General features: G+C 38.6%; 1 protein-coding gene across 1 annotated transcript in view; it reads left to right on the forward strand.

The window, feature by feature from the left end:
- The first annotated feature begins 10734 nt into the window (after positions 1 to 10734).
- PSMB2 (proteasome 20S subunit beta 2) overlaps positions 10735 to 19065 on the forward strand; it is a 35496-nt gene continuing 27165 nt past the window's right edge. The window contains exons 1-2 of the mRNA XM_044668060.1: positions 10735 to 10944; positions 17771 to 17893. Of these exons, the coding sequence (XP_044523995.1) occupies positions 10854 to 10944; positions 17771 to 17893 (214 nt within the window). The 5' untranslated portion in view covers positions 10735 to 10853. The remainder of the gene's footprint in view (positions 10945 to 17770; positions 17894 to 19065) is intronic.

Here is a 19065-nt window from a genome sequence, read left to right on the forward strand (position 1 = left end):
ACTTTCCTTCTGTTCCCTTTCTCTACAGTTTTTAAAAAGATGCCTCAATGGCTCTCTTTTTTTGTTTCCTTTTCTTTTCTTGTTGCTACCCTATCCTTATCTGACCTTTCCCTCCTCCCTGCTTATCTAGCCCACCTCGCATTGGAAAATAAAAACAAAATCTTCATAACAAATATGCATAGTCAAGCAAAACAAATTCCCACGTTAGCTGTGTCCAAAATATATGTCTTATTCTGCATCTTGAATCCATCACCTATTTGTCAAGAGGTGAATATTGTACTCCATTATCAGTGCACTGTTTTCAAGTCTTTTAAAGTTGTCTTTCTTTATGATGTCATCATATAGTGATTTCCTGTTTCCACTCACTTTATTCTATATCAGTTAATACAAATATTTCCAGGTTTCTCTGAAACCATCATGTCATCATTTCTTAGGGCAGAATAGTATTCCATTGCATTCATATGCTCTGATTTGTTCTGTCATCCCTTAGTTGATAGATATTTCCTTAGTTTGTTATTCTTTGCAACTGCAAAAAAAACTGACTATAAATTTTGTTGGACATAATGGGTCCTTTTCCCCTTTCTTTGATCTTTTTAGAGTATAATTCTAGTAGCAGTATTGATGAATCAAAGGGTTCATAGTTTAGGGATTTGGGGGGGGGCACTTTTTGCTTTTTAGAATGACTGGATCAATTTAGAGCTCCAACAATAGTGTCTTAATATGCCTATTTTGCAGCTATCCTTCCAACAATTGTCATTTTCTGATGTTGCCACATTTACTAATCTGTTGGATATGAAAATCATATCCAGGAGTTCTCCTTATCAATGAAAACACAAGTCCAGGACCTATCCCTAATCCTAGTTGAGTGCCTTCAAGTTCTTTCTTATCACAAAAAAATTACAATGAATATTTTTCTTCTGTCCTTGACCTCCTTGGCAGTATATGCTTATCAGTGTGATCTCTGAGCCAAAGGGTATATATATTTTTATCACTTAAAAAAAAACCTTAACTTTCATCTTAGAATCAATACTATGTATTGATGGTAAGGAAAAAGAGCAGTTAAAAGTTAGGCAATGAGGATTAAGTGACTTGCCCAAAGTGAACCAGCTAGGAAATGTCTGAGATCAAATTTGAACCTGGGACTCCCCATCTCTGGACCTAGCTCTCTGTCCACTGAGCCACCTAGATGTCTCCTACATTCATCACTTTTTTAAAAAGAATAATTCCAAATAATATTCCAGTATGTTTGGGGCCAACATCACAGCTCCATCATAAGTGAATTAATTCCTATCTTCCGAAGCACTTCCAACTATATCTGTGGCTTCTTCGAAAGTATCATGGGAGTTACAATGCAAAGACTTTTTTGGGCCTATTCAGTCCAAAAGGTCATTGTATCCATCTCCCCAACTTTTTAAAATGGGATTTTTTAAAACAAGCTCCAGATGACAATTGAGAGTAAGTAATGGGTCAAGTGTCCCAGTTACATCAAGCTTTCAGTTGTCTGGCAACAGAGCCAGTCCTGACATGGCCCAGCTTGGTTCTCTTGGGGCTGCATTAGCTCCATCAAACTCCTCAGAGATGGCATTGTGTTTTTGGCTATAAACAGATGTGACCCTTGATCCCTAGGGAACAGGGAGGAGGAATGAGAAGGTATCACTTTTCCAAAAGCCCTTGGGTCATCTGAATCTGCTGTGAAGGATATATCTCCAGTCTGTCTTGGAAAAGGACCCACACACTTTATGTATATTCTCTAGGGAAAAATAGAGATGGAGATCTTCTTTTTAAGGTAGAAACACTGAAGCATGGAGAGGAGGATTCACCCTCAGAGGTCACATAGGGAAGTAAGTAGTATTTTTGGGACTAGAGTCTCATTTCATCCTCTTTTTTTTTTCTTTTTAAACCCTTACCTTCTATCTTTAGTAACAGTTCTAAGACAGAAGAATGGCAAGGACTAGGCAACTGGCCCAGGGTCACACAGGTAGGAAGTTCCTGAGGCCAGATTTGAATCCAGGTCCTTCTGATTTCAGACTAATACTCTGTCCACTGTGTTACCTGCCCTTCATGTTATCTTAATGTAGGTATTCCCTGTATCTCTGATCTCAGCTCTTTTCTCATCTTATGGGTAAGGGGTCACTGTGGCATGGTGGGCAGAGAATTGGGTCAGGAAAACTGTTGGTTCGAATGCTATCCTTGACATTTACTAATTGTGTGACTTTGAATATGTCATTTTACTTCTCTGAACCTTAGGTTTCTCATATGTAAAATAGAGATAATAATACCTATACTTAATTTTTCACAAAGGTGCTATAGGGTTCAAATGTAATAGTATATAAAAAGTGCTTTATAAGTCTTGCAGTGCTATATAAATGTTATTTATTAATTAAATAATCATATATAATAATTTATTATATGTTATATTCTATAATATATTTTCTATATTTATTATTAGTAATTTAACTAGTTAATAAAATAAATTTATTATTATTATTAGATGACAGGACAAAGATTCAAAATAGTCTCAATAATCAAACAATCAATAAGCGTTTATTAAGTATTTTCTGTGCTAAGTGCACTGTGCTAAGTGCAGAGTATACAAGGAAAAACTGAAAACAGTCCTTGCCTTCAAGGAACTAACAATCTATTGGGAGAGATAGCATGTACAAATATAGTCATGCCGGGAGTATCCTGGTAAATGTTTGATAATTAATTCTCCAAAACAAAATATAGGCACAACACACTTTGAAAGTGCATCTGCATTATTAACACTTTCCCCCTCACTTTCTTAAGGCTAGACAATCCACAGGACATTTGCTTGTTTCAGGAGTGTAAATATTCACACTGAACATTAGCACTGGGGATACTTCTCCCAACTCCCACTTTCATTGGAAAGTCATTTCATTCAGTGATCAAGCATTTATTAAGTGCCTACTGTGTACCAGGTGAGGCAGCTAGGTGGCCCAGTGGATGGAGTATCAAGTCTAGAGTCAGAAAGACCTGAGTTTAAATCCAACCTCAGACACTTACTAACTGTGTGGCCCTGGGCAAATCACTTCACCCTGTTTGCCTCAGCTTCCTCATCTGTAAAATGAGCTAAAGAAGGAAATGGCAAACTGTTCTAGTATCTTTGCTAATGAAATCCCAAATGGGGTCATGAAGAGTCAGACACAACTGAAAACAACTAAATAACAACAACAAAATGTACCAGACATTGTCCTAAACCGGGGTATACAAAGAAAGACAAAAGATAGCTCAAGGAGCTCCCAGTCTATAGGACAAGCAACACACAAACAACTGAACACATGAGCTATAGATAAGATGAGTTAGAAATATTCTCAGTGAGAAGGCACTAAGATTAAAGAAAACTTGGAAGACTTCTTTTTGAAGGTGTGTCATAAATAAATATTTATTAAGTGCCTACTATATGCCAGACATTGTCCTAAGCCCTGGGGATACAAAAAAAGACAAAAAGACAGTCCACAGCTCACAGTCACCCAAGGGAGACAACATGTAACAACCATGAAATGTAAGATTAAAATTAATATCCAATAACTCCAAGTATTATATTTTATAAGATTTATTAATAATCACTTGAAATGGAAGAAATAGAAAGAACCTGAGTAAAGAGAAGGTTTTCCCAACCAAGGGAGAAGAGAGAGAGGCCTTACTCCAAAATGTAAGGATGTAAGAATGTAGCATAAAGACAAAAGTAGGATTCTGGGAAACAGAGTCCTGGGGTACAGAATTCTAATTACACAGTATAAAAAACTGTATGAGACAAATTCAAAATAATCAACCACAGAAAGGCACTTGAAATAAGAGAGATTAGGGGAATTCCTGTAAAAGGTAGAATTTTAGCTGGGACTTGAAGGAAATCAGAAGATGAAAAGATTAGGAGGTTGAGCATGCCAGGCACGGGGACCAGCCAATGAAAATGGCTGGGAAGCCAAGAGAGACAGTGTCTTGTATAAGGAATAGCAAGAAGGTTAGTGTCACTGGATTGAATAGGGGTGTAAAGTGTAGAAATACTGGAAAGCAGGGGACAGGTTATAAAGAGTTTTGAATATCAAACAAAGAATTTTATATCTGATCCTGGAGAGAGCCACTGGAATCTACTGAGTGCAGGTGTAACGTGGTCAGACCAACCCTTTCAGACAATCTGAAAGATTCTGACTTTCACCACCCTAAAATTGACTCCATAACCAACTCTTCATTACCACTCAGTAAGCAGGCAAGAGACTGTCATAGAATCTCCTCATGTTCTGAAGTAGAGGGCCGTGCCCTCCATTCCCCATCATCACTCATTTCCAGAAGCATGTACCCCATGAATTTCCGTGGGTTAGCATCAGGCAGAGGTGCCTGAGTTTGCTGGAAGGACTGGATCCCTGCTGCCCTCCATTACCTAAGCATACATCAAATAGTTACAAGATATTTGAAGTGGAAAAACTCTAGCAGCTGGGAGGATGAGGAAAGCCTTCCTTTGGAAGGTAAAGTTTTGAACTAAGTTTGAGGGAAGCTGAGGATCTTGAGATGCAGAAATAAAGATTCACTTAGCCAATGAAGAGATGTGGAAAAGGAAAATGAAGTATCACGAGTGAAAAACAGTAAAAAGCCAATTTGACTGGAATACAGCATTTGTGGAGGGGAGAAGCGACCACTAAGTATGGAAGTGTGGCAATAGATTGAGGTAATGGACTTTTTTAGCGATGATTTTAATAGAGATTAATGTAAAATCTTATGTTTAGATTAAAAATCAAGTATACATAGGGAGAGATGATTATACAATAATTCACAAGGAAAAGAGTAGGATGTTTAGCTGACTCCAGGTTCAACAGTAGACAATAGTGTGGAGACAGGTTCAACAGGAGATAACAAAGGATAAAGTAGATCAACCAATCTTAATCTGTATTAATAGAAATATGATGAATTATAAGCTTGATTTGAGTTGACAATGTTACAAGGCCACCAAAAAAAGGGCCTACAATGTATCAGACACTCTGTCTTATAAGTGCTTTACAAATATTACCTCATTTGATCCTCACAACAACCCTGAGAGATGAGGCTATGATTATCCTCACTTCACAGATGAGGAAATTGAGACTAAGAGATGTTAAATGGCATGCTAGAGTCACTCAGCCAATAAGGCTGGATTTGAACTCAAGTCTTCCAGACTTTAAGCCCAGAGGTTTACAGACATAGAAGAAGCCAAGGTCATCCACTCCATCCCAAGCCATCACCAGTCATCTTGATTTTTGTCTTGGCACTAGACTTTGATGATTCTGGAAGAGAGATGGAGCCTGATGCCTTTGTGCAGATTCAACATGCAAGTTGAAGCATCATTCTGTGCTGTCATTGATGTTTTTTAAAAAAGGATGAACTACAACCTAGTGCTATACATTGACAGCTGTGGCACTTTGTTTACAAAAAGATATTGTGTTATTTTTGAAAGGAGAGAAAAGTTTGTTCAGGACCTATGATTTCATTTCATTCAGAAACTCCCATTGTGGGAACTCATATAGGCAATTATCTGTAATTTATAGCTTTAAAGGCAGTGAGAAGTTGTGGCTAGCCCCTAGTCACATACTTAATTTGTTTCAAAGACCAAGAACTTGTCCTTTTCTTTCTGCTATATTAATGACTTTTTACCTGGGGTCTATGAATAGATTTCAGGGAGTCCTTGGAAGGGAAAAATTATATATTTATTTTTCCTGCCCTCAAATTGAAATTTAACATTTCCCTCAATTATGAATCTAGGCATCAAACTATTATTCTGAAAAAAGGACCTATAGGCTTCACCAGAATACCAAAGGGGTCTGTGACACAAAAGAGGTTAAGAACCCCTGTACTACATCTTGTTATAGAACCTTCCACCACTCCCACATTATTATTCTTCATTCCCTGTTAACCCTCACTATCTATTTTGTTTGTTTCTGCTCCTGGAAAGGAACTTCTTTTACTAATAAAAAAAAATTGAGAAATTATCTTGAACTCATTTATTATAAATTCATAGTACACAGGGCAGCTACATGGCTCAGTGGAAAGAGCCAGGCCTGGAGATGGAAGGTCCTGGGTTCAAATATGGGCTCAGATACTTCCTATCTATGTTATTCTGGACAAGTCACTTACCCCAAGTTGCCTAGCCTTTACTACTCTTCTGCCTTGGTACTGATACTTAGTATTGATTCTAAGACGGAAAATAAGGGCTTAAAAAAATTCATGGTACTCAACCTCATGTCAGACCTTACTGATGCTCAAGGATTCTATCTACCACTATCAATTCCCTATCTCATTGCCTATGGCCACTGTTCTGAAGTTTTTCTTTCCTTTTAAAATCCCCAGGTATATTCACACTTATCTCCTAGTGCATGAGCACTATGTCTATTTCTCTGACAAGATTTAGGTTTATTAAGCAGAGCTCTCTTAGATCCTCCTTTCCTCACACTCTTTTTTGTCTTTATCACCACTCTCTCCTCCTTCTCTATAGTTACAGATGAGAAATGATATTTCTAGTGGCCATAAATGAATCATTCTCCTTGTAATTTTGATCCTATTCTTTATTAAGATGCAGCTGGTGGTACAGAGGATAAGAATACCTAAATTCAAATTTAGCCTCATGAAACTTACTAGCTATGTGTCTCTTTGTGTGTCACTTAACCTCTGTTTACCTCAGTTTCCTCAGACAGGATTATAATAGCACCTACTTTACAGAGTTATTGTGAAAATCAAATAAGATAATATTTGTAAAAGCACTTAGCACAGTGACTGACTATATTCTCTGGCTGTTCACTAAGGGCCATGTACTTTGCTGGGATGACACAGCAACTTCTGACTGGTTCACATGACTCCTGGGAGTTGTGTCAAAGGTGATTGGCAACTGAGTCAGGAATGTACTCAATTGTCTATGAGAACTGTGGAAAGGATTCCCCATCTTCAAGACTTTCCATTTAGGACTCCCTACTAGCCCTTTCTCTTCCTTGGAATATCAACCAAGGAGAGGAGATTTCTCTCTCCATCTATACCCAGTAGCAATGGCAGCTTGCTTTGGAGAAACCCAGTGTAATGATAATCAACCAGTACTTACCTAGGAAAATCTAAGATGTGACCCTAAGTCTCTGGTGTTTTCTCCTTTAATTTCTTTTTTTTCCATATTGAACATAGGTCAGTAATCAGCAATCTTAAGAAATTGGCATTTCCTCTTTTGGTGGCTCTCCAAGAATCTGAGAATTTTTGAGCACTACCTGTTCTGAGAGACTCCCACAACGGCAGCTTCTCAGAGAAGAAAAGCACCTCCAGGACCATTCTGGACTAAGGAAAGCTATATCCTGGATAGCTAGAGATCTCATCCTTGTGAGTACAGGTCATATGGGTCTGATGTGAAAGTGAAGCAGCTATTCTACAATCCAACAATGTTTTCTTTATCTTCTGAAGGGAATATGAGAGCAGTAGGTCATTCAAGATCTTTTCTGTGTTTTCTTTTTCCTAATACTCAGCTGTGTTTTGAACAGTTTCTGTGGTGGAGGTAATATGCTTTATATCTTTTGATTACCTTTTTGAGAATGAATCCCCACTTTATGAGGAGACACTAGACATGAGAGAGAGACCTAAATTTTGTTTTAGAGGTTTACCTGGAGTTTTACTATGGAAAGAAACTAAATTGATGCAGAAAGAACATGAATCTGAGAGGACACACAAACCTTCCTTGCAGTCAGCCTTCCATCTCCACCCTACAATGAATTTGGATATTTATAGAAGGCTGATTGGAGAAATAGGGTCTGGATAGGGTCTGTTATCTAGATTCTCTACATGACCAATCCAGGCTGAGGCAGTCTTTGTGTTTGGTCCTGGTCATCTGAGCCCTGAAAAGCTCTGGTACCAGCAGGTTGGTTAATCCAAAAACAATTTGACCCCTCCAGGAGGCTATTGGGAGTCATTTAGAGAAATAGATTCTGTAATAGATATTTTATCTGGATCCCATTACAAAATCATCCGCAAGTAAAACTGTGTGTATGATTTTTTTCTGCACTGCATGTCAGGATGCAAACAGAATGGGCCATCTAAGGTAAAAATCTGAGACTCCTCTTTTGAGTCATTTTCAGATCCCCACCTTTTCTTAATATTCTTATTGGAAAGCTTTGAGTCCTTAGCAGACCAGCAGCTACTGAGTTAACCATTTTTCTCCTTGATAATTAAAAGGCCTGAACTCTAAAAAATATAGTCAAGGCCGGACACAGACAAAGCTAGACAAGACTTTATCTGACCAGGTGCAGTCCTGTAAATCTAGAGGACAATCAATTAGTAAAAATCTCTATGAAATATATTTCTGCTCCCAGATTTAACTTCTTACTAATTGGTGGTTGGAATTCGGCCTTGGTCTCTGTTCTATCTTTACTCTGAAGCCTCCATGGATTTTCTTTTATGTGATTTGTAACCCCTTCACAGATGTGATTCTTTCTTTGTGTTCTTTGTGTGAAAACAGTATATAATAAACTCTGACTTCATAGCAGTTGGAGCAGCTACGAGCTAAACATTTAGTCTGGCTGTTCTCAGTTTTCTATTTCTGGTCTTTTCAATTCGATGCCACTAAACGCCACTCAGGATCCCCAAAAATATAGAGCTGGCTCTCTATAGATATTAATCCTGGAGCCTCTCCCCTTAAGAGCAGGGGGCCCCCGGGCTACAGATTATATATCTCCTTTTTACCTCCTCTCTATTCCCACTCTACCAACCTAAAAAAGGCCCCTATTACTATCCATTTAGACAATAATCTTCTAAACAAATCTTGAAGCTTCTACTCTCTTCCTCCTCCAATTCATCCTTTACAAATTTATTTTCTTTATAGATCTTGTCATGTTACTCTTCTGATCAAAAATCTTCATTGGCTCCCTATCACCTATCTAATAAAGGGCAAATTCTTCTGCAGCACATAAGTTCCATTACATTTGAACTTCACTCTCCTTTTTTAGCCTTATATCATGCTACTCCCCTCTTTATAAACTTGGTGGTGGTGGTAGTGAAGAGTACTATTATGGGAATCTGCAGGACTGATTTAATGAATTTAGGAAAATCCTCTTGTGAAAATTCCCACTATTGGTACAGGTTATGGACTTAGAGCTTTAAAGTGTTTCTTTGGACATTGACTTGCCCATGGTCATAGAGCTAGTAAGTGTCAGCTGCTAGAGTTAAACCCAGATCTCTGACTCCAAGGCTGACTCTCTAGCCACTGTATCACACTGCCCTATCCTCTATGTTCTAACCAAACTAAATGATTCCATGACTAATCCCCTAAACATGCAGGGGCTCACAGTTCTTTCTGCCTTAAAATGGCCTTCCTCCTACATATCTTTTAAATCCAACTGAGTTGCCTCCCCCATTTGATAAAGCCCATCTCCCTGAGATTTTCCATAGCATTCTGTTTTGTATCCCTCTACTGCATTCATCATGCAACATTGTACATTATAGTTTTCTCTATGTGTCTGTGTGCGTGTGTAAGTGGCAAGGATTGGATCTTATTTGAACTTTGTATCTCCTCCACCACTCCGATATAGTGCTTTGCATATAGTAGGTACTTAATATTTGCTGATTGTACTTCATATAGCTGGAAGGATATACTTTCAGAGGATGAACTCCATCTTCAGTAGGAAGGTTGTAGGCTAAGCACAATTATAATAGTGGTAGTTCACATTCACATAGCACCTTAAAGTGTGCAAAGTATTGTCTCGTGTCATCTATAGGGAAGGGCCACCTTATCCAGCAGTCTCAACTTGCTCTAAAGAAAAGCCCAGCAAGGAGCTGGGTACTCTGCTCTCCAGTCTTCCAACTATAGCGGAGAGGAGACTGAGGGAGGTGGAGTCACTCAAGGCTTGAGTTAGCAGCACTTTGATGAAGTTAGGAGTAAGGAGCTTTGTCTGGGAAGGGCCTCTTTTTCTTTTTTTATAGTTATTTTTTTCCTCAATTACATGTAAAAACAAATGTTAACCTTCTGTTACTGAAAGTAAAAGGACTGATATGGGTTTGAAGGAGAAAGGAGAAATGTAGGGCTGCGAAGGGAAAAATAAAAGAAGAATGTGGGGCTGAGAGAGAAAGGAAGGGAAGTTAGAATATGGAGCAGAAAATAAGGGTGGAGGGAGGTATACTGGGTTAAGAGGAAAATGAGGGAAGAAAGAATTTGGGTCAGAGGGGAAGGAGGGAAGCGGGTGAGGTGAGAGGAAAAAGAGGGAAAAAAGGAAGGCTTGTGGGACTGAGAGGGAGGGGAAACGCATGAGGGAAGGAAGAAGAGCTATGAAGCTGGGGAAAAGAAGGGAGTGATGAGGCTGAGAGAGGAAAAGAAAGGGGGAAGGAAGAATACGATGAAGCAGGGATGGAGGGAATTTGGGGAAACGTCAGCGGTAGGATTAAAGGGGTAGATGGGAAAAGTTAAAGAGAAGGAAAGAAGAGGAAGGCAAGATTAGGTCTAAATTTGTTTCAAGTCTCTCAGTGCTTCGCACGCAAGAGGCCCTTAATTAAGGCTGAGCAATCAGACCAGACCAAAGCACAGGGAGCTAGAGCTTAGGTCAGGATAGGTGGGGAGACGAAAGGGGGCAGGACCTAGACCATTTAGGCTCCGCCCCTTTTCAGACTGTTCTCCCCGTGGGGCGGGCGCCAGCGGTCCCGTAATTCTATTCTCCCCGGGCTGAACCGGAGCTGACTGCAAGCAATTCTCGCGATGTGTCGTGACGTCATCCGAGCGCGACGGTGGCAGCGCCGCCGCCTATTCCTCCTCAGCCTGATCTGTGCTGTCTCACCCGGGAGCCGGCGGTGAGAAAAAATTGCAGGCAGGCTGGGCCGAAGCTGAGTCTCGACCTGTCCCGCCGCCCACTATGGAGTACCTTATCGGCATCCAAGGGCCCGACTACATTTTGGTGGCCTCCGACCGCGTGGCCGCCAGCAACATAGTCCAGATGAAGGATGGTGAGCGAGGCCCGGCGCGGCCGGCGGGGATGAGGCGGGAGGGAAAAGGGCCCAGGTACTTTCCTGCAGCCATGACCCCGGGAGCGCGGACCCTGCCGCCCTCTCTCCTTTGAGCTCCTAGGCCCGTGGGTGAATATTGTTAATGGAGTTGCAGTGGGGAGCTCGGCGCTCTCTCCGGCCACCTCTGGCTTGGTCCATTTCCCTTGTGCCCTGACTGGCAGGCAGCTTGAGGATAGCGGAAATAGCCCCTCTGAGTTTGAAGTCAGAAGATCTCGGTTCAAATCCTAGCTCTCCCACTATCTATGTGACCTTGGACTTCAGTTCCTTTTCCTCTCGGTTTCTTTATCTGTAAAATGAGAGCATTGAACTTCCTTCCATCTCTAAATGTATGTGCTTTGCTCAAGTCATATTTGAACTGCAAGACAGCTCCTGTGACAGAAACCTAGGTTGTGGGGCAGAATGAACTCTAAAGGTCTTGACATTAATAATAACATGAAAAGCCATTTCTTTTTTTTTTTTTAAACTTTTGAACCCTTAACTTCTGTGTATTGACTTATAGGTGGAAGATTGGTAAGGGTAGGCAATGGGGGTCAAGTGACTTGCCCAGGGTCACACAGCTGGGAAGTGTCTGAGGCCGGATTTGAACCTAGGACCTCCCGTCTCTAGGCCTGGCTCTCGATCCACTGAGCTACCCAGCTGCCCCCCCCCTTTTTTTTTTAATTTTTTAAATTTTTTTTTTTTTTAATTTTAAACCCTTAACTTCTGTGCATTGACTTATAGGTGGAAGAGTGGTAAGGGTAGTAGGCAATGGGGGTCAAGTGACTTGCCCAGGGTCACACAGCTGGGAAGTGTCTGAGGCCGGATTTGAACCTAGGACCCCGCCCCCCCCCTCTAGGCCTGGCTCTCAATCCACTGAGCTACCCAGCTGCCCCCATTTCTAAAGTTAACTTCTTCTCAGTCCAATGAAATACTGGAAGTATCATTGTCCCTGTTTTATATTTGGACAATCAGGTTCAGAAAAGGGAAATTACTTAACTAAGATCACAGTGATCTTGTGTGAAAGCAGGCTTTGGAACCCAGATTCCCTGACTTACAGCCGGAAATTCTTTCCAGTCAACTAACATTTACATAGTTATTATTACATTTTAAAATATTTTGCCTGTATTGTTATGTGCTAGGCATTGTGCCAAATGATGGGGATGCAAAAAAGGTCAACTATCTCCCCCACCCCCATCACCACTTTGTCTCTTTATTGATTTGCTAAAATTAGGGATTGGAGCTGGATCTGTGATTTCAATGATATAGGGAATACCTAGATGAGCAAATTCCCTGTTCCAATGCAAATTTTATGCTACATGTGACTTGCCTGAATCACCCAGGCACTATGTGTAGAGGTAGGACTTGAATTCTGGCACTTCCTGGATCCAAGCCTCACTCTTTTCTGTTCAGCACAGTAGTCTCTCTTGGTAGGTTTGGTCTACTTTGTTTTTGAGTTCACCATGGATGGACATAATAGTGGAAATTGCTTTGCGATTTACATTGTAATAACCCTTTCTCTTAAAAGTTATTTATTTATTTATTTGATTAATTTAGAAAATGTTTTCATGGTTGAGACTCTTGTTCTTTCCCTTCTCCCTCCCAGAACCAACAAGCAATTCCACTGGGTTTTATACGTATCATTGTTCAAAACCTATTTCCATATTATTACTATTTGCAATAGTGTGATCATTTAAAGCCAACATCCCCAAACAGCTCCCCATTGAACCATGTGATCATATGCATTTCTACTCCCACAGTTCTTTCTCTGGACATGGATAGTGTTCTTTCTCATAGGCCCCTCAGAATTGTCCTGGATCATTGCATTGCTGCTAGTAGAGAAGTCCATTATGTTTGATTATGCCACAGTGTATCAGTCTCTGTGTACAATGTTCTCCTGGTTCTGCTCCTTTCACTCTGCATCAATTCCTGGAGGTCATTCCAGTTCACATGGACTTCCTCAAGTTTATTATTCCTTTCAGCATAATAGCATTCCATCACCATCAGATATCACAATTTGTTCAGCCATTCCCCAATAGATGGGCACCCCCTCCTTTTTCAATTTTTTGTCATCACAAAGAGCTCAACTATATTTTTAAACAAGTCTTTTTCCTTATTATCTCTTTGGGATACAAACCCAGGAGTGGTATGGCTGGAATCAAAGGGCAGGCAATCTTTTAAAGCCCTTTGGGCATAGTTCCAAATTACCTTCCAGAATGGTTGGATCAATTCACAATTCCACCAGCAGTGCATTAGTGTCCCAATTTTGCCACATCCCCTCCAACATTTATTACTTTCCTTTGCTGTCATATTAGCCAATCTACTAGGTGTGAGGTGGTACCTCAGAGTTGTTGTAATAACCCTTTTAAAGAAAGAGGTGGCAAAGTTTTTATGATATTTCTTTCATTTTGGCCTTTAAACAATGAGGAAAGAAAGATTGATGGAATATTTCCAGATCAAGTGATTAATTTGATTAATTTTTTTTTACTTGGTAGTACTGTTTTTAAAAGGCAAGAAGTGCTGAATGCAAATCTTAGGAGCATAATCTAGAGCTGGGAGGAATCTTTGAGGGTTACCTTAGTACCTTTTTAACAGATGAAGGAACTAAAATGCAAAGAAGTAAAGAGACCTGCCTAAGGTCATGCTGCTAGTAACTGACAGGGCTGGGATTTGTTTGAATGCAATTTCTCTGACTCCAGATCTAGATCTCTTGAATAAATGAATGTATCTCCAGTTTCTTGAAGTTCTAAAGGTCCACTATTTTTTCTCTCATCACATGGGGAGTTGGAATAATATCTGTAAAACTTTTCCCTGAGTTCCATTAATTCAGAGCATGTTACTTTTTAATGGAGTAGGGCCTTGAAAGTGGTATATTAATGAACATTTTCTCAAGATATCTGTAAGATGGATTTATTCCTTAAATGAAAATGCTTCTTAATTTGGGAAACATTTCTCTTGAAGATCATAACCCTCCCCCAATAGATATCACTGGCTTGAATCTTTGTACTTTGGAAATGAAATACTTTGTCAAACACATGATTTGAGCCTTAAGTAATATTTAATTAGAACCATAGATTTAAAACTAAAAGATATTTCAGAAGCCATCTAATCTAGATTGTTCCATTTTACAAATGAAATATTCTTGACCTTAGAATGAGAAATACTAATTGAGGAAAGTTACATTTTTAGGCAATAAAGCTTCAGGAGAAGTATACATGTACAACACTCAGCAGTGCTTTGCACATGGCTGGTTCTCAGTATCATAACTGACAACTAAAAGGATATAGTAAATAATTTACTTCACATTAATATAGCACATTTTACTTTTTCCAATATCCAGTTGGAAAATTGGATTCCAATATTCCAGTTTCACTTAAGTAAATACAAAAAGGGAGGAAGCCCACAGCAGCTCCTCTGCTTCTCTCTCCTTCCCCCTTTCAGTTCTGATTTGGGCTTTACATTTTAAGAGGGATGCTGACAAACAAGTTCATCCAAAGGGAGGAGACTAGAATGGTGAGGTATATGAAAGCTAAATCATCTGAGGAACTGCTAGAAGAATTGGAGATAAAAGGAAGTAGAAAAAGTAAAGCTTGGAGATGGTATGGTATGTGCTCAAAAATGGAAAGGTTTGTGTATATAAAAAATGGATTTGTCGTGTGTGTGTGTGTGTGTGTGTGTGTGTGTGTGTGTGTGTGTGTGTGTGTGTGTGTGNGTGTGTGTGTGTGTGTGTGTGTGTGTGTGTGTGTGTGTGTGTGTGTGTGTGAGAGAGAGAGAGACTCTAGAGGACAGAAGTAGTTGGAAGTTATGACGTTGATTTGGGGACTTAATAGAGAGCACTTTTTAATACTTATAGGTTTCCCCAAAATAGAATAGGCTGCCTCATGAAATAGTGACATTGGAAGTATTCAAGCAGAGGTTAAACCAATTCTTGGGGATATTGGAAATTGAATTCCTGCAGCAGGGGAGAGTTTGGATTAGAAGATTCCTAATATTCTTTGATCTATAATTCAAAGAAGAAACCTTATTGCTTTTTTGTTAGAATCATTTTGAGCAGTCACACAAGGCAACCACTGTGGGAAGGAGTAGTTACAAAACCCTTCACAGAATAGGGGTTTTTAAGTTAGCTAAGTAGCAACTTTCTTCCTTTAATGAAGAAGCCTACAGTTATTTCATTGGACCAGTGGAGTTTTTTCTTTGAGAGAAAACATATTGGAAAAAGTCAAATGGGCAATGTTAATGTAAGATATAACTATCCACTTCTAGTTCTGTTGCAATAATGATATTGATTTAGTACTAGCTATGTAGAAAGCAATGCTGGATCTCATAAGAAATAAAATTCCAGGCCTGAAGGAATTTACAATATAGTTAAGGAAAGGAAACAAAACTAGAGGAAGTTAAACAATATCTAGAGTTATCACAGGTTACAAAAAGAAAGTGTCAGAAGCACAAAGGAGGGAAAGATCACTGTGGGCCATGAAAGCCTATTAGAGGAAAGAGGTTGAGCTGATTCTTAAAGGATATATAATAATAACATCATATCCATAGCTTTCCACCATTTTCTCCTTACTATTTTTCCAGGACTAAAAATTTGTTCACATATGAGCTTGAGAGCTTTTTTTTTTTTTTCCTACCTCCTATAGTTTGTAATAGTTATTTTGTCAGGTAGGCTGAAGTGCTGAAAGTGGAAAGAATTGAGTTTGCTTTGACTTGCCATCTTTGTTCATTGAAGCTATTCTTTTGGGTATCTGTGTCACCCACTTTATTGCCAGCATGTTTTCAATGTAAGTTAGATCTCATTTCCTAAAGAAAAAGAATCATAATTGCTTGTTCAAGGTCCTAGATTATGCTTTTTATTAACTTAGCATAATATATTTTCTATAATACTATGTATCTTGAGTCTCTTTATCTGGTCTGTAGAAATGCTTGCAAATTACCTTGATTATTGCAGCCCTACTTGATTTTTTTCATTCTCTGAATTCTTGTATTACTGAGAGCCTTTATAATCCTCTACACTTAGTTGTAATAATATAAATACCTTAGATTTATATAGCACTTTGAAACCATAAAGCACATTTTCATGTATTCTTAATTTGATAAGAACAGCCCTTTAAGGTTGGGTAAGTTATTTATCTCTATGGAACTTAGTTTTTTCATCGGGAAAATAAGAATGGGATTCAGTGACCTGAAAGGCCTTTTCTAGCTCTAAATCTTTGATTCTATGATCCTTTGAGAGGTAGTATATAATAGAGAGCTGACCTCAGACCCAGGAAGGATATCCTGAGCAAGTCTCCATATCTTATTATCATACCAGTCTTTAAGATTAGTATAGTTTTAGTACAGTTTCTGATCTTCTGGCAGTTACCTCATCAGGAATTGTCTATACCAATGAAACCACACAACCTTTTCTCTCTCCCTTTTCTTTTCCTCCTCCCCTTCTTTTATTAGTATATGTTTCAAGTTTAAATTCAGGTGAAGTTATCTGCCCAAGATCTCACAGCTAAGTGTGGCAGAGCCTGGACTAGAATCTATTGCAATGTGGTTATTATAAGTCACAAGTCCTGATATTTTTATATCCTCTGTAGTACCTTGCACCACACTGTTCTGGGCACAAAACTACAGGTACTTAACATAACTTTTTACTTGTTTAAGTTCATTTCACAATGAAAAATAGCATTCTTGGAACTCTAGCTTTTTTTCCTAAATCTAATGACAAAAATTGTTAAACTTGTTTGCAAACTAACAAGCTCCTTCACCCTATGTAACAAATACAATTTTGGTTTTCTGTATTTCCAGTCCACACAGAGATGACCTGGAAGCCACATATTAATAATTTTACATTTACATTTTATGTGTTTCCCTCTAGCCCTATCCAACCATATTAATGGCTGTTTCAGTACTCAAATATTTTTTAAACTATTTAACAGCAGCATTATGCTTTCCAAATCCTATTAAAGGATTGAGACTTTTCAGAAGCGTTCAAACATGAAACATGTCTTCCAGGGAAGATTATTCAGCAGTATTTGAAAAATTGAAAGTGAAAGTCAGAGTCGGAAAGGGAGATTATGTTTTACTGAAACCCCAGCTTGAATATGAGGAGTTATGTTCCTTAGGCACTAGTGGCTGCCTGAATGTTGATTTCTCTCTAATCAGAACAGGAATCTGGCATAACCAGATAAGATTGGAATATCTGGGGTTTTTTTAAAGTATTTTTATATAAATTATTGTTAAATTTCTCTTGCCTATGCTTTGGGGGTAATACTAGTTAATAGTTTTATAATGGTCTATATTTTCAGTTGATTTCTCCACAAAGTTCTATCAGTATTTACTCTTTTACCTTTTCAAGGGCCATTTTCTTTTGATGTTTTCTTAATTTAATTGTGGCATCTTTCTCCTTGTATCATCAGATTCTCTCCCTTCCTACCATATCCCCTCAAAAACCAAAATTTGATTTGATCTCATGAAGAAAATCTCAGGGCCTTAGTTAACATGAGCTAAAGGATTGTTTTCACACCTTTGGCATAATTGCTGAAGTTTCTTCACTGCATGAGTCCTGAATATATAAAAGGGTTTGTGGTTTTATTTAGGGCCATCTGGAAATTCTATGTAATTTCCAGTAGCAAATGTCACTAATGAAGTATGCTTATTCTTGATGGCATTCCTTGAGGAATGAGAATCCTGCCTGACATTGTTGAATATTGTTTATTTTTTTAAATCCGTTTTTACTTAAGGTTTGTATTTATTGGACTTGTGCATGATTTGTGGTGCTGAATGTGTTTTATTTTCTGAGCAGATCATGACAAGATGTTTAAGATGAGTGAGAAGATCCTACTTCTTTGTGTAGGAGAGGCTGGAGACACCGTGCAGTTTGCTGAATACATTCAGAAAAATGTACAGCTCTACAAGATGCGCAATGGTAGGTAGCCCTCAGAGTAGGGCATTTGGGCCCTGGCTTTTCCTCCTAGTCAAAGAGTAGGAAGTTCAGTCCTTGGGAGATGGTAATGGTGCAGGCCTGGCTGGCTCACTTGAATTTCTCATCAGCAAATATTTATTTAGCACCTGCTATTTATGAGATTACTTGATTTTATAAGTTTATGTTATTGCTGCTTTTTCTTATGGCTAAAATGCTTGTTTGAGTGAATTGAAATAAGAACTGATTCAAAAACTACTGATAGGGACTTAAGAGTGACTTTTAAAATTTCATTATTGGATTGAAATGATGTAGTTTAACAGTTTATATTGCTGTTCAGTCTTATGTTTCTGATTTTAATAAAAAGAACAATAGAAGTCAAGAAGCACTGCCCCTTAACACAGCTAGAATTTCTCTCCACATCAATCTCTAGGGAACCAAGCCTCACGGGCAGAACATGAGTGAGCAATGATGAGATGAAACCCCATTTAGGCCAAAAATATGATGGCACTTTTAGACACAGCAAGCTGGTATGAGACCAGGATCTGACAGACTCCTTAAGTTGATAGGTTTAGTAATCTTAGTGCTTTTTTATGTAGCTAGCTAACCTCATTAAGAAGAAATGGCATAGTGTATAGTATAACAAAATTTGTAGTCAAGAGAATATGATAGAAGTATAAAATTGCTAGGAAAATGAGGTGTTTAGAAGAATAAGGACTAAGGGACACTGATGTTTTCAAGGCCCAGGCTCTTCTCTGATGAGAAAGGCCAAGTTTCAGACACAAAGCCCTTTGTAGAGGCAATGTAGTGGGGGGAATTCTTCAGGTATAACTGCATTGTAGACATGTGAACCAGAAAGGAATTTAATTTACATATAAAAGCATCTATTAATTGTATATAAAAGAATTCAGTAAGTGCATTAATATAATTTTCTGAACAGCAGGCTTGTTTAACATACATGAAGCTTATATTGAGAATGCATTAAAGAATGTTGTGGGGTTTTTTGCATATCACATGCTTGGCACAAGTGAGGCATTTAATAAATGCTTATTGGAGTGGGGGAGAGAATTTTCTTTTTGTATACAAGGTAGGTGAATAGTATCTACAACAGTATTTTTCTTTCTCATCTTAATCATTGGACACATAGTCTAATAACCTCTATTTTTAAATTGTTAGAA

This window comes from Gracilinanus agilis, chromosome 3, assembly GCF_016433145.1.
Source record: "Gracilinanus agilis isolate LMUSP501 chromosome 3, AgileGrace, whole genome shotgun sequence".
Lineage (NCBI taxonomy): Eukaryota > Metazoa > Chordata > Mammalia > Didelphimorphia > Didelphidae > Gracilinanus > Gracilinanus agilis.